We start from the raw sequence: 14,230 nt of genomic DNA, 5'->3' as shown, positions 1-14,230 counted from the left end.
TGTATTTAGCAATACAGCTATTTCAAAATCTGAAATCTGAGGGTGCAAAAAATCGAAATATTGAGAACATCACCTTTAAAGTTGTCCAAATAAAGCACTTAGCAATGCATATTACTAGTCAAAAATTAAGCTTTGATATATTTAGGGTAGGAAATTTACAAAATATCTTAATGGAACATGATCTTTACTTAATGTCCTAATGATTTTTGGCATAAAAGAAAAATCGATAATTTTGACCCATACAATGTATTTTTGGCTATTGCTACAAATATACCCATGCTACTTAATCCAGGGTCACATATGTGTTTGTGTAAGTTATGAATGAAGACAAAAGAGCTATATATAGCTATATAAATTTATAGTTATAACTGTATCATTTTGTCATTACATTTGTTGTTTCATGAAAGTTAACACTTGCAAGTCCCCGTCATATCACTAGTCATGCATTCCCCTCGTATATGTCACTGCCTATCTTTAACATGGGCTCCTCTGTCAGTTTTAGTTCACTGCAAAACCAACTTGGTCCCTCTATAATGGTAACATTAAATATCAACAACTACTTTTCTGTTTTTCAAAGGATTGACATAATCACTTCTACCTCACTATACAGATAAACGGAAGAAAAACAGATGAGTAAACACTGTCTGTGATCTGGGCTGGAGACGTTTATCTCGTGCACCCAGAGCTTGAGTGACAGTGACAGCCCTTCTCCCCCATTTGGTTCTTGACTTCTTGAGGATCAACATGTTAGTGATTGATTAATTTATGAGATAATGCCAGTGAAGATTTCACTCTTTATGAGGGGCATTTTCCTGTTTCTTTAGGTGTGGGGGGTTTTAGCCACCCTGTGATAACGGGTCCTGTGTTGTGTTAAGTTAAAGTGGGTGACAGGTGTGAGCTTGCATAAAATGGCTGCTACCTCCCATGATGCCTCATGGGGGGGATGGCCAATGGGGCATGGCAATGTAGTGATGATGCTGATTAGCCAAGGGGTATATAAAGGAAAACCACCATGTTAACACTTCTGAGCAGTTGGAGCATTCCCAGCCTTGCCTCGGGTGTAGGGATTGCAAGGGAAAAAGCAAAACTACACGGATAAGACCCTGTGTAGTTTTGTTTTTTAGGGGATATTTCGAGGCTCAACCGTTCTCACACTGTGTTTTCTGAAATCATATCTGGATAAGGACTTTGTTTCAGAAGACAAAACCCTTTGGGCTTCGTCCCTCCAATTCAAGGCACTCTTGTGGATACAAGTAAGTACGCTTTGTGCTCTTGTACCCATGTGCCAGTGCAATGCTTTCTAATGATGCTTTGTTGTGTGCTTCTAACAAATAAAGCGAGTGGCAATACCAAATTTGATCTTTAGTAGGAAGGATACCGATTTTAAGCAATTTGAATACATTTTAATTCGCTTTTGATTTCAGATGTTTCATTTCTAAAGGTTATTAAATGGTGTGGTGGTTTTAGTTAAGCCAAGAATAGCCTGTGATAGCATTAGAGTGATGTCCTAGCTGGGCCATGATGTCTTTTTAAGGGAATCAGCAGCAGAGATATCAGTTGCACCCCCAGCTATGTGCCACATGGTGACTGTCAATCAAGCTTAGTACAGACTATTTTTAGAGGATGCCTTTTGTGACACTAGGTTTCGTTCGCTTAGGACATTAATTGCAGTTTAAATGGATTTTTAGTTTAAAGTTGTTTCTAGAAACTTTCCCCCTTAATATATTAAGGATCTTAAGTCTTAAGTGATTTTCGGGTTGTGGTTATTGAACTTAATATATGGGGCATTTGTTAATGCAACAAGAATTATTTAGAGTTTTTGATGTTGATGAACTTAGTTGTACCTTTGAATTATTGCTATGGTGAAACTATTGACAGGATGTTATAATTTATTTTTACCGTGTGTGTTTGCTTTTTAATAAATGAGAATGTATGTCAAATTATTCTCAATGAAACATTAAGTGCTAGTCTTTTTAAAAAGTGCAATAAAAGTACCGAGATGTGGTTTTGTGGCTGAATATTTCAGAGGCTGTGGTTTCTGAGAATATTTTGTGTTTTCATTTCAATTTAGGTTTGTGAATTTTACCATGTAAATGATTTAAGATATGTAGTATCAAACTGTCTATGACAGCCATCCAAGTAATTACCCGATTAAATAATTACTTCCATATGAACTGTATCTGAATTAATTTAGTACTGTTGTTCTATCTATTTTAGGTAAAGGTCATGCATCTAGCAGTTCCTGTCAGCCATTTTAAATTCTAATTATAAACTAGTTCTCTTTCAAGTATTTTTTTTTTATTTCCCGTCAGACAGTCAATACTTGTGAATCTTACATGTGGAGTGTTTAAACCTTTAAAGTTTAAACTATAGTTTAAGATTATGTGATTATGTAGTATGTTTATGAATAGCATCTTAGTATTGCTTGGTAGAAAACCAGTTGTTCAATTCAGCATTGACATTGAGTCACAAGTTGAACTAAGATGCGTAAGCCACCGATTTAGATTAGTTTTTGATAGTGATGAGATTTGATGATACAGGCCTGTCTGACTTATAACTGGAGGGCTATTCTAAAGTATGCGTCATGCCGGAAAAAGAGCTCACCGCAGGCCACAGGCACCAGTTGTTACTGTCATGTCCCGTAAGCTGTCAGTTGATACGAGGTCCAAATGTTTGGCCTAACACCCAGTGGAGCCATTGAATCTCAAGTGACAAGCCAGCTTCTACTAGGTTGTCAGAAATCACACCAATGATTAGTCTGTTTAGATGCAGCTAAAAATACTGTTTGTGTTTTATCGTCTTTTTTTTAATTAAAAAATTATGCTTTGTTAAAATTTTTTTGCATGCCATTATTATAACTTATTCTATGTGTTCCTTTAGGGTGCCTTCCACCATGTCAACGCAGGCACCAACATTTACACAGCCGCTTCAGAGCGTTGTGGCACTTGAGGGTAGTGCCGCAACGTTCGAAGCTCAAGTTAGTGGTAAGAATGTTTCCCACTTTGTCATCCCTTTGCTGCAATGTATTCTTCTTGACACTTTTACGCCAGAGTGTACAAACTGTGAAATAAGTTGACGGGAGTGTTTGCATTTACAACGTTGCAGCTTCACATTAGCATTTATGAATTTACCTGAATCAGCCATTATTGTTTGATCTCAGACTATTTTATAAATTAGTTTGGTTTCATTTATTTCATTAGAACAAATGCAAAATGCATAAAAAAGCATAAAAATAAATGCATTAAAAAATGCATTCTTAAAAAAAAAATCTACATTAAATTAACCCTGAAGTTTAACTCAATTTGTCACTTTCCCCTCCTACAAATAAAATGCATTATTTGTGGGAGGCATGTAAATTATTGATTTTTTTTTTATATGAAATGTTTAAGCATCATAATAAAATTGAAAATGCATTAATGTGGTACTATATGGATGTTCAGTTCAGAATTTAAATGAAACTCAGAATTTAATATGAAAATTTCATATAATATGCAACACAGGCCTCCAGCTCCATCTTTGTATCCACCAAGAGGGCATGAATTTTGACTATGGATTAAGAAATGTTGTCAAAGCCTAGATAAAATATGTTATAATCGAATAACATAAAGCTGTATCCACAGGTAATCCAGTTCCAGAGGTGAGCTGGTTTCGTGATGGCCAGGTTCTTACTGCTGCCGCTCTGCCCGGCGCTCAGATCTCGTTCAGCGATGGCCGCGCTGTTCTGATGATCCCCGCTGTGACAGCCGCACACAGTGGAAGATTTTCTGTGAGAGCCACCAATGGCGCTGGACAAGCCACTAGCACTGCTGAACTACTTGTTACAGGTAATATCACAACACAACCTCTAACATAGTTTAGCTATTGTCACTTGCCAGTTTTTCTGGCAAAAACTACTAAAAATTAGTGCTACTGCACTCGAATGTTACTCTGCAGTGTTGGATAATGACTGACTGCAAATTAGTGTCACGAATTCTCCCACGGTGTTCTAGCGTCCTCCAGTAGAGCTACAGTAAGCAAATATGTGGATTAACTGCTAGGCTCATACAGTTAATGACTGTTACTTGTTATAGAAAGGGGTAAAGATCTCCAGTGATACTGTTAAATGACACAAGCAGGCTACCATTGCTAAGGGAATTTATAGAAAGGAATGTGTGTCAACTTTGCAGTGCTTGAAAGGTGGCGCTGTATTGACAGGAGATTGAAATATGTTGTCTTTGTGGGGATCTGACCCCTTTAAATAAAGCCTTGAACCCCAGGAAGTCAAAGCAAAAAGGTTGGGTAGGGGGTCTGAAAAAGCATATATAAGTAAAGACATTTTAGTGTAGAGACGAGTTGTTTTGAAAAGGTGAAATCAGTTGAACGTCGTGTCATGCGTCATGCGTGTCACACGAGCGCAACGTTCGAAAACGTCCGTCGATTCTCCAGTTCTGATTTTGCTGAATTGTTGTCAGCTATTTGTATCGCAAACATCACAAAATGTTTAGTTTAAAAAGGTTTTGACTACAGTTTGGTTAAGACAATTCGATATCGCAAAATAAACAGCCATCTAATCTCTGAGATTGTAATTTACAGGTGAGGGCTGAAAATTAATCGTACCCTGTAAATGTAATCTAGGCTATTGAATCCCACATTGTATACTGATATTCTTATATTTTCTAAAACTTTTTCCTTTTTATTCAGCTTGAACCTCTTTGATAACGTATATCCAACCTTTGTAGATCATTTCAGTCGGCTAAAAATCACCTGTGCTAATAATGCTATCTGTTTTTGGTGTTTATAAACTGTAAAGAAAATAAGGATTTAACTTTGATAATATCCATTTAAATTTAAAACCTTACAATGCTATCCTTTTGTAAATGTTATATAGAAAATGTTATACAGAAATGTAAACGTTATGTCTTATACATATGTGACCCTGGACCACAAAACCAGTCATAAGTAGTATGGGTATATTTGTAGCAATAGCCAACAATACATTGTAAGTTATTGATTTTTCTTTTATGCCAAAAATCATTAGAAAAATAAGTAAAGATCATGTTCCATAAAGATATTTTGTAAATTTCCCATCATAAATATATCAAAACCTAATTTTTGAATAGTAATATGCATTGCTAAGAACTTCATTTGGACAACTTTAAAGGTGATTTTTATCAATATTTAGATTTTTTGCACCCTCAGATTCCAGATTTTCAAATAGTTGTATCTCAACCAAATAACAAACCATACATCAATGGAAAGCTTATTTATTCAGCTTTGACCCGTATGACTGGTTTTGTGGTCCAAATGTCAGAAAAATGACTTAACGCCTTTAACCGTCTATTAATTTCCAGTTGAAACTGCGCCACCAAACTTCATTCAGAGACTACAGAGTATGACTGTGAGACAAGGGAGCCAAGTGAGACTAGATGTTCGAGTAACAGGAATCCCTGCACCTGTGGTCAAGTTCTACCGAGAGGGAGCTGAGATTCAGAGCTCAGCTGACTTTCAGATTGTTCAAGATGGAGACCTTTACAGTTTGTTGATTGCCGAGGCCTTCCCAGAAGATTCTGGAACTTATTCTGTCAGTGCTTCTAACAGCAGCGGACGTGCAACTTCAACTGCTGAGTTGCTCGTTCAGGGTAAGATTTTAGCTAGTGTAAATTTGTCGCATGCATTTTTATTCCTATGAAAAAGATGCCTAAATAAGATTTTCATTCATAATTCACAGGCGAAGAAGAAGCTGTACCTGCAAAGAAGCCAAAAACTATTGTTTCAACCTCTCAGATTTCACAGACCCGTCAGACTAGAGTAGAGAAGGTGAGTTCCAGTCTCAACATTGAACAAGCCTCATCAGTCTTCCAGAAAGCAACACAATAAAGTCTCATTAACCCTTCAGATCAATGCGTTAATTGTTATTTTTTTTTATTTATTTTTTTTAACAGAAGATGGAAGCTCAGTATGAGGCCACAGCCATGATGCAGATGCAAATGCAAGTAGAGGGTGGGGTTGTGACCCAACAGCTGGCACATAAGACTCCACCTCGTGTGCCGCCTAAACCAACCTCCAAATCCCCCCCTTCCCAACTGACTAAAGTGTCAGCCGCTCGCCAACAGTCTCCCTCTCCCGTGAGGCATGTTAAGGGCCCGACACCCACTCCTGTCAGGTAATGTCTAAAGTGTCCAGATTTACACTGGAGGCAATTCATGTAATACATTTCATCAGCTTCATTATAAACCTGTATTGATTTGATGATAGTATTAACGTAATGACTCTATTGCTCCAAATCATTTTTTCCCACATTAGGTTTATACATAAATAAATACAAAATGGCACTTTTGAGAAAAATGTGTCCATGTACAGTGGTGGCCAAAATGATTAGAACACTAGTATTTTCTGCTAAAAAATGGTTTCAAGTCAGTTATTACTATCTTTTGCTGTAGGCTGTCAGTAGGAAATATCAGTTTACATTTCCAAACATTCATTTTTCCATTAATTGTAATAATGCAGTGAGATTTAAATCCAGACTAATTCCAGAAGAACTGTAGGCAATGCTTTAATAAACCTACTTGCAAAGCTACCTGAAAAGCTATGTGCAAGTGCACCTAGACTCCTTGTGCAAACAAAAATCTCACTGGATTATTACAATTAATGGAAAAATGGATGTTTGGAAATGTAAACTGATATTTCCTACTGACACACTACAACAAAAGACTGTATATTTAAATGATTGGTACAGACTTTTATTCTCATAGATTTATTATTTAGATGTCGGTCATATCAGTGACCGAAAAAGCTGTTTTTATTCTACAAGGAGCATGTCGCCCCCTTATGGGTGCTGCAATGTTGACATGATATGACCAGCTGTGTCTTGTTGTTTAATGGAGTTTATAGGTTTATGTTAAATATTTATAGGAATATTTAAGGGAAAGTGTAAATCTTACTGTAACTGGTCATTTCTAGGCTTTTTGTTTTTAACCTTCTCTGATTCCTGCAGTTTAACAAATTAATTATCTAATACTAATATTTTATGTAGTCTTTCAAGTAATGTGGTCAGAATGTGTATTTTTAATTATTTGGAATAAGCTATATATCAATTACGCAACTCTCATTAATGCCAAGGCTAAGGTTTGTGATTCATGTTCTCATTAATCATTTTCCATTTTATTTCAGAGCTGTGTCTCCATCTACCAGACTGTCCGTTTCCCCAATCAGACCAGTCAAATCCCCTGTGATGACCCGCAAACAGGTCACACAAGGCTCTGAGGTCCTGCCTCCGTGGAAACAGGCAGGGTACGTTTCAGAAGCCAGCTATACCCGCATGATTGCTGGAACAAAACAAGTGCAGACGACCGCTACCCACGTCCAAATGGAACAGCGCTGGGAAGGCTCTGTTGCTGTTCAACAACAAGTTGGTGCTGTCAAAGAGGTAAAGAATTTCCCATTAGACAAACTTCCTTTCAGTCTTTCTGCATGTTGAGTTATTCAGCAGTGCCACCGCTTCCTTTCCGCAAGAGTTTATCTCATGTGAATGTTTATTTTCTGTGAAAAATCTGTAATGTAAACTCTAATGACATCTTGCAACCCAATTCTACTTGCATGCAAAAAAGGAGCAGCAAAACGCGGATGAGAAAAGTATTGCTGTTGCCACTGTGGTGGCGGCAGTGGACCAGGCTCGTAGTCGTGGGCCACTCAGTGGCTCTCTAGAACAGCCCAGTGTTGAAACCGGCATAACTGCAGTACACATTACGTCTCAAAATGAGCAGGTAGTTTGGTAGTGCTGTGGACGTCACCCATCCAAACCTCATACTCCCATTTTTTCCCCACTGACTCCACAAAGATTTTTATAGGATGACAATAACAGATTTTACTAGCTCATTTTTTCCACCCATTACTTCATCCTTACCTTCGTTTCCAAATGTAAACTATTTTTTGTATACTTAGATGTCAATTTAGAGATTTCTTTCCACATGTTCGTAGATATCATGTAAGGAAATCCAAGAGGAATCCTTCACAACTGTGACAACTCATAAAATCAATATTGAGAGATCCTTGGAAGAGATCTCATCAACTGGAGAGGTAGAATCTAGGAGAATAATATTTCAGTTGGTCACACGTCTAATGCCTTTTATTCTGTTTTCCATTCACTTTGATTTTCAGAGAGCACCTTTTGTTTATGTGTTTAAGGGCAACATTTGCAAAGTTGCATTTTAAGTCATAAACAGGTTGAGTGAAAAAAATTTGATTGGATTTACAGAAATGAAACAAACCAGTTTTGCCAGCGAACTTTAAAATGAATATCCTTTTCACTTTGTCAACATTAACAACTACAAAAATGATTATGAAGACAAAGCTTTGTCTTTTCTAACCCTTTTTAAAGCTATGAACGTTATTCCAAATGCCTACTTTTAGAGAAAATCTAAAAGTAGAGTTAGATGAGTATAAATGTGAACTTATTTTAAATGCAATTCATGTAAATGTTACCCTTGAATCAATTGAGGTTTTTGACACTATTCAACACTAACGTTTAGTAGACAACTCCACTGGTTGGTGTCTTTTCCAGCTTTCGTTCCTTGTTTTCATTCATAGTATTCAAGCCATGTATTTTACATGAGAATGGATTCTGCCTATACATGTGTTCAAGATATTGATCAGTGATTGCTCTTGCCAGGGTGATGGGAAAAAAGCAGGAGCCGTGGCCACTGTGCTTGCTGCTGTTGATCATGCACGTATACGAAAGCCCACGCATGCTGAAGGGGCTCAGTTGGAAGAAGAGGCTGATATAAGACATCAGGAAATGCTAGCAACTAAGCAGCAGGTCACAAGTAAAAAGGAGCTGTTGCTAATTCCCCCTGAAATGCCGCCATCTACTACTGAGAAGAGTGTACATGTCACCCAGGTTAGAAGCTTTTAACAGAACCTGAATTGTGAAAAGGAGGTTTTTTTGTGGTGTATTTGCATTCAAATATCTTCTGTTGATTTGTAATAGATTCAAAGAACTACTGAGGTTAGCTCCAAGGTGGAGACTGACCTTGCACCATCCCCAGTTCCACATTTCACAGTATCAAAAGTTACTGTACCAAAACCAGATCATAGCTATGAGGTAAGATTTGGTGATTGCAGGCAAGCAGTGAAACCCCTCTTTTCTGAGGTACATGAATTTTCAGATAAGAGGGTAATAAAAGGTAAAAGTGATAGAACATAAATTTGAATGAACTATATGAAGTAAATCTAAAATTCAGTGAATCAATTTAAACCATTTTCCTGCTTGCCTGAAACAGTAGATTTTTGCAAAGCAGGTTCTAAAACTCTGAGACCACTATGAAAATCTGGGATATTAGTAATTTAATCAAAGTTCAAATCAAAATTTTGGAAAATGTGAAAATGAAGAAATATTTAATGTTGTGCACTGTTTTTATGTAATTAATTAAATAAGCAAATTTGTGCCATTGCACAAATCATCAAAATATCAGATTATCATGCTTTTCATATTCTTGAAGTTTATGCAGCTTGACTGCTACTGTCATTAAAGCAAAAGGGGGACATACCAAGACATTCTGAAATTAAAGTACACATATATGCAATGCAAAATATATGCATTTTCACTAGCAGTCTCAGAATTTTGGTGTCACTTTGTTTTAGACCTTATTTTAACATTTTATTATCACTATCCTTTAACAAGTACTGCCTATCCAGACCAATTTACAAAAAACCCACCCTCAGTCACTTAACTATAACACCCATCCATTAGTTTGCCCATCAACCTCTTATTAAACCATCCAGTTATTAAACCATCAGGTATCTGAGTTGCCTGAACTTGCTAACCAATTAATTTTTCCCGTCATCCTTCTAAAGGTTCCTGACTCTTCCCCTCTGTGTGGCTAAACAAAAGTGGTCTTTTTATGTGGTATTTTGTGGTAATGTTGCTCTTCTTGGGTTGGTCAGGTTTCAATAGCAGGTTCTGCTATTGCCACACTACAAAAAGGGTTATCCTCAACAACTGCTGCTCAAAAGATCATCAAGCCTGTCAAGCCTCCAACACATAAGATTGCGGACACTCGTGTGACCCCAGAGCCGACTCCTTCTCCTTTTAGAGACACTTCAGAGAGATATCAAGCTCATTATGAAACAGAGTTACACAGAAAAATAGGTGTTTCATTTGCTGGTGAAGAATGGGACACAAAGGTTTGTAGTTTGTAGTGTTTCCACTTGTATACCTAACATTTTACTTAATTTCACTGGTTATTCTTTATCATAAAGAATCTTGTGAGGTTGGATTATCACTCACTGAAAGATTCCTCAAGCCCTAACCATTTTCCTTACAGATCTCATCTGATATTCAGGGGATTTCTTCTCATCATCTCCTCCTAATCTTAATCAGAAACTCTTCTTTTTTAACATCATTTGTGCCTCTTCGCTAACAAAAAAAATGTGTGCTGGAGTCACTTGGTAAAATGTTGATTTTTCTTGCAGGTTGTTGAAACTGCAGCGATCCCCTCAGCTATCAGAGAGCCTGTAGTGCCCCCTACCTTGATAGCCGTAAGTGTTTTATTAGCGGTTTAATGAAATTCTATCTTGTGGAATCCCTAGAAGAATCTCTAAATACAAATTGGTGTCTTGATCACTAGGGTTTGAAGAATGTGACTGTCACAGAGGGAGAGTCTGTCACTCTGGAGTGCCAGATTTCAGGCCACCCCACCCCAGCCATTATGTGGTTCAGAGAAGATTACAGAATTGAACACTCCATTGACTTCCAGATCACTTATGAAAACAGCTATGCCCGCTTGGTAATTCGTGAGGCCTTTGCTGAAGATAGTGGCCGCTTCACTTGCACTGCTACCAGTGAGGCTGGAACTATCAGCACCTCTTGCTACCTGCTTGTCAAAGGTAAACTTTGAAATGTATATGTTGTAATCAAATTTCTTTTGTGGTGCTGCTTATTTTATGTGTATATTTGTAATAAACCTATAAAAATGTAACCCTGGATCACAAAACCAGTCTTGAGTAGCACGGACATATTTGTAGTAATAACCAAAAAATGCATTGTATGGGTCAAAATTATCGATTTTTCTTTTATGCCAAAAATCATTAGGAAATTAAGTAAAGATCATGTTCCATGAAGATATTTTGTAAATGTCATACCATACCGACTTAATTTTTGAGTAGTAATATGCATTGCTAAGAACTTAATTTAAGGTGATTTTCTCAATATTTAGATTTTTTTTTCACCCTCAGATTTCTGATTTTCAAATAATTGTATCTTGGCCAAATATTGTTCTTTATTGTCATTTATTTGGCTTTTAGATGGTGCATAAAACTTAAAAAAATTGACCCTTATGACTGGTTTTGTGGTCCAGGGTCACAAATATGTTAAAAATGTTTTAAATATCAAACCATAAATAAGATTCATTATTTCACAGAAATCTTCTGCAAACCCATCTGCATTTTGAAACCAATGTTGAAGTTAAGATGACTGAGAAATTAAGATGGTGTAGCACAAAAAGCAAATATTTTATTATGTATTTATTTTGTTTATTTATATTGTCTTATCTTTCTTCACAGTGTCTGAGGAGATTGAGAGCAGAGAGGAGATTACTGTCCAGGAGAAACAGTAAGTTACAAGGACTCTTAGATAATAAATAAAATTAGAGCAGAAGGGTAACACACTTTAATAATTGTTGTGATTATTTTGTGTGTGTGTGTTTTAAACAAGGACTGTCATTGAAGACAAAGCAGAGACTGAAATAAGTGCAGTCTCTGTGGAAGCTGGAGCACCTGCTGCTCCTTTCTTTGTGAGGAAGCCAATGGTTCAAAAGCTGGTCGAGGGAGGCAGTGTTGTCTTCGATTGCCAGATCGGAGGAAGCCCTAAGCCCCATATTTACTGGAAGAAGAGTGGAGTTGCACTCACTACTGGATACAGGTATAGATTTTCAGTACAGTTTGAACCTAGTTGGTGAAACAGATGTGACACCGAAAGCTAATGCTTTCCTTGAAATTTACAGATATAGAGTATCCTACAACAAGGAAACAGGGGAATGCAAGTTGGAAATTTCTATGACATTTGCTGATGATGCTGGAGAGTACACCATCCTTGCCAAGAACCAACACGGAGAGGCTTCTGCTTCCACAAGTCTTCTTGAAGAAGGTTAGTCCTGACTTTACTATTGAAAAGTAATTATTAACTGTGATTTCCAATGTAAAAAAGCTTTGAACAGAAAAATCATCATGCTGTCATGCTTTTACAGAGGAGTATGAAGCCTATATGAAGAAACTGGATGTGACATATGTAACAGAAGTGAGAACGGTGACAATGGTGCAGGAGCCCAAAGTGGCAGATGTGCCCCCTGTAGTTGTAAGCGAATATGAAAAAGAGATGATACAGAGAAGGATGGCTCAGCAAACACAGATGATGCAGTCCTTCATCTCAGAGACGGTATGAATGTATATGGGAAAAGTTATTTTAATGAGATGGTAAAATCACATGTTTGAATTTGCTTACCAAGAAATGTCTTTATAAATCAAAATGTAATTGATAAAATAATATATATAACTTTTATATATAAATGTTGTTATTTTCAGGAATTTCAAATATCTGCAATTGAGCGAAAAATAATCCAAGAGATTGAAATCCGCATCCTTAAAATAACTTACCGGGAACTGGTGATTGAGGATGGTGAGGAGATGGTCATGAATGTTGCTGAGCATGAGGCCGTCGGATCTTCATTTAGCACTCCAGTCAAAAGCTACAGAATCCTGGAAGGAGTGGGTGTTACTTTCCACTGCAAGATGGAAGGAACGCCATTGCCAAAGGTAAGGGTGTTAGTTCTATTAAAAAAATGGTATTCTAACCCCAGCACAATGTATATTTACGAAGTAATTTTACATCATTTGTGTTAAATAGATTGCCTGGTATAAAGATGGCAAGCGCATTAAGCATGGAGGCCGCTATCAGATGGAGGTTCTACAAGATGGTAGAGCTAGTCTGCGCCTACCTGTGGTGCTGCCAGAAGATGAGGGCATCTATACCGCATTTGCTAGCAATATGAAGGGCAATGCTGTCAGTTCCGGAAAGCTCTATGTGGAGTCCACAGCAGCTGCTCAGCCTTACTACCCACAGGCCGAAGCTGTGAGGAGAGTCCAGTGAGTTGCCTTTGCTTTACTAAGCTTCTTCTCTGTATTCGCTGTGTTATGACTAGATGTAACATTGCTCACATTTAAACTGCTTATGTTTTAGGTCTAAATCTCCAATGTCTGCTCGCTCAACTAGTTACTCCCCTGGACGTTCTCCTGCTCGCTCTGTTAGCCGTTCTCCTGCTCGTAGACTTGATGACACTGATGAGAGTCAACTGGAGAGGCTATATAAGCCTGTCTTTGTACAGAAGCCATCATCCTTCAGGTGTTCTGAAGGACAGACTGCAAGATTTGACTTAAAAGTAGTTGGAAGACCTATGCCCGACACTTACTGGTTCCACAATGGTAAGTGTTTTTTTTACACCACTTGAAATTACTACTTTTATTTGAGCAATGGCATATTAAATTGGTCAAATTTAATTGGTTTCTTTCTTGCTTGTTGAAAATGGGGCTAAAACTTTTTTTGTTTTTAATTATCTTTACCTAAGGACAACAAGTGGTCAATGACTACACCCACAAGATTGTGGTGAAGGAGGATGGAACTCAGTCAATGATTGTGGTTCCTGCCATGCCTCAGGACTCTGGAGAGTGGACAGTTGTTGCTCAGAATAGAGCTGGAAAGACAACAGTTTCTATGACTCTTACTGTGGAAGGTAAACCATTTGTTTTTGTTTTAAAAGCTATGTTATATCTAGACTTGGTGGTGTGGCACATTGTGTATACTCATGGCTTACGTGTTACAGCAAAGGAAAATTTGGTCCGACCCCAGTTCATTGAAAAGCTGAAGAATATCAGTGTTAAGGAAGGAAGTTTGGTTGAGTTGGCAGTAAAAGCCATTGGAAACCCTCTCCCTGACATTGTCTGGCTGAAAAACAGTGACATCATCTCTCCACATAAATACCCTCATATCAAGTAAGTGACTTGCCTTACAAATTTTTGCCTAATTATGGTCTGTTTTGTGATACTAAATTATGTTAAATGCAAAATTTGTATTGCAGAATTGAGGGTACCAAAGGACAGGCACATTTCCAAATTCCTCAGACTACTGGCACTGACAGTGCCTGGTACACAGCCACAGCCATTAACAAAGCTGGCAGAGATACCACTCGCTGCAGAGTGAATG

General features: G+C 37.5%; 1 protein-coding gene across 1 annotated transcript; it reads left to right on the top strand.

Moving 5' to 3' along the window:
* Positions 1–1,039: 1,039 nt before the first annotated feature.
* Positions 1,040–14,226, top strand: LOC127170869 (titin-like; the record flags this gene model as incomplete). The annotated part of the gene is made up of 22 exons (XM_051119161.1): positions 1,040–1,253; positions 2,881–2,984; positions 3,621–3,824; positions 5,331–5,618; positions 5,708–5,796; positions 5,922–6,142; positions 7,150–7,405; positions 8,648–8,875; positions 8,966–9,079; positions 9,922–10,161; positions 10,450–10,515; positions 10,605–10,863; positions 11,539–11,587; positions 11,690–11,896; positions 11,979–12,121; positions 12,222–12,409; positions 12,556–12,786; positions 12,878–13,116; positions 13,211–13,452; positions 13,596–13,760; positions 13,851–14,019; positions 14,106–14,226. Coding segments are annotated over exons 2-22 (3,810 nt in total), but the record flags the coding sequence as incomplete, so codon positions are not given.
* Between the last annotated feature and the right edge of the window lie 4 nt (positions 14,227–14,230).

This window comes from Labeo rohita, chromosome 9 (genome assembly GCF_022985175.1).
Source record: "Labeo rohita strain BAU-BD-2019 chromosome 9, IGBB_LRoh.1.0, whole genome shotgun sequence".
In the NCBI taxonomy this organism is placed as follows: Eukaryota; Metazoa; Chordata; class Actinopteri; order Cypriniformes; family Cyprinidae; genus Labeo; species Labeo rohita.
Note: the sequence above shows the minus strand (reverse complement) of the source record. Positions and strands in the feature narration are given on the sequence as shown.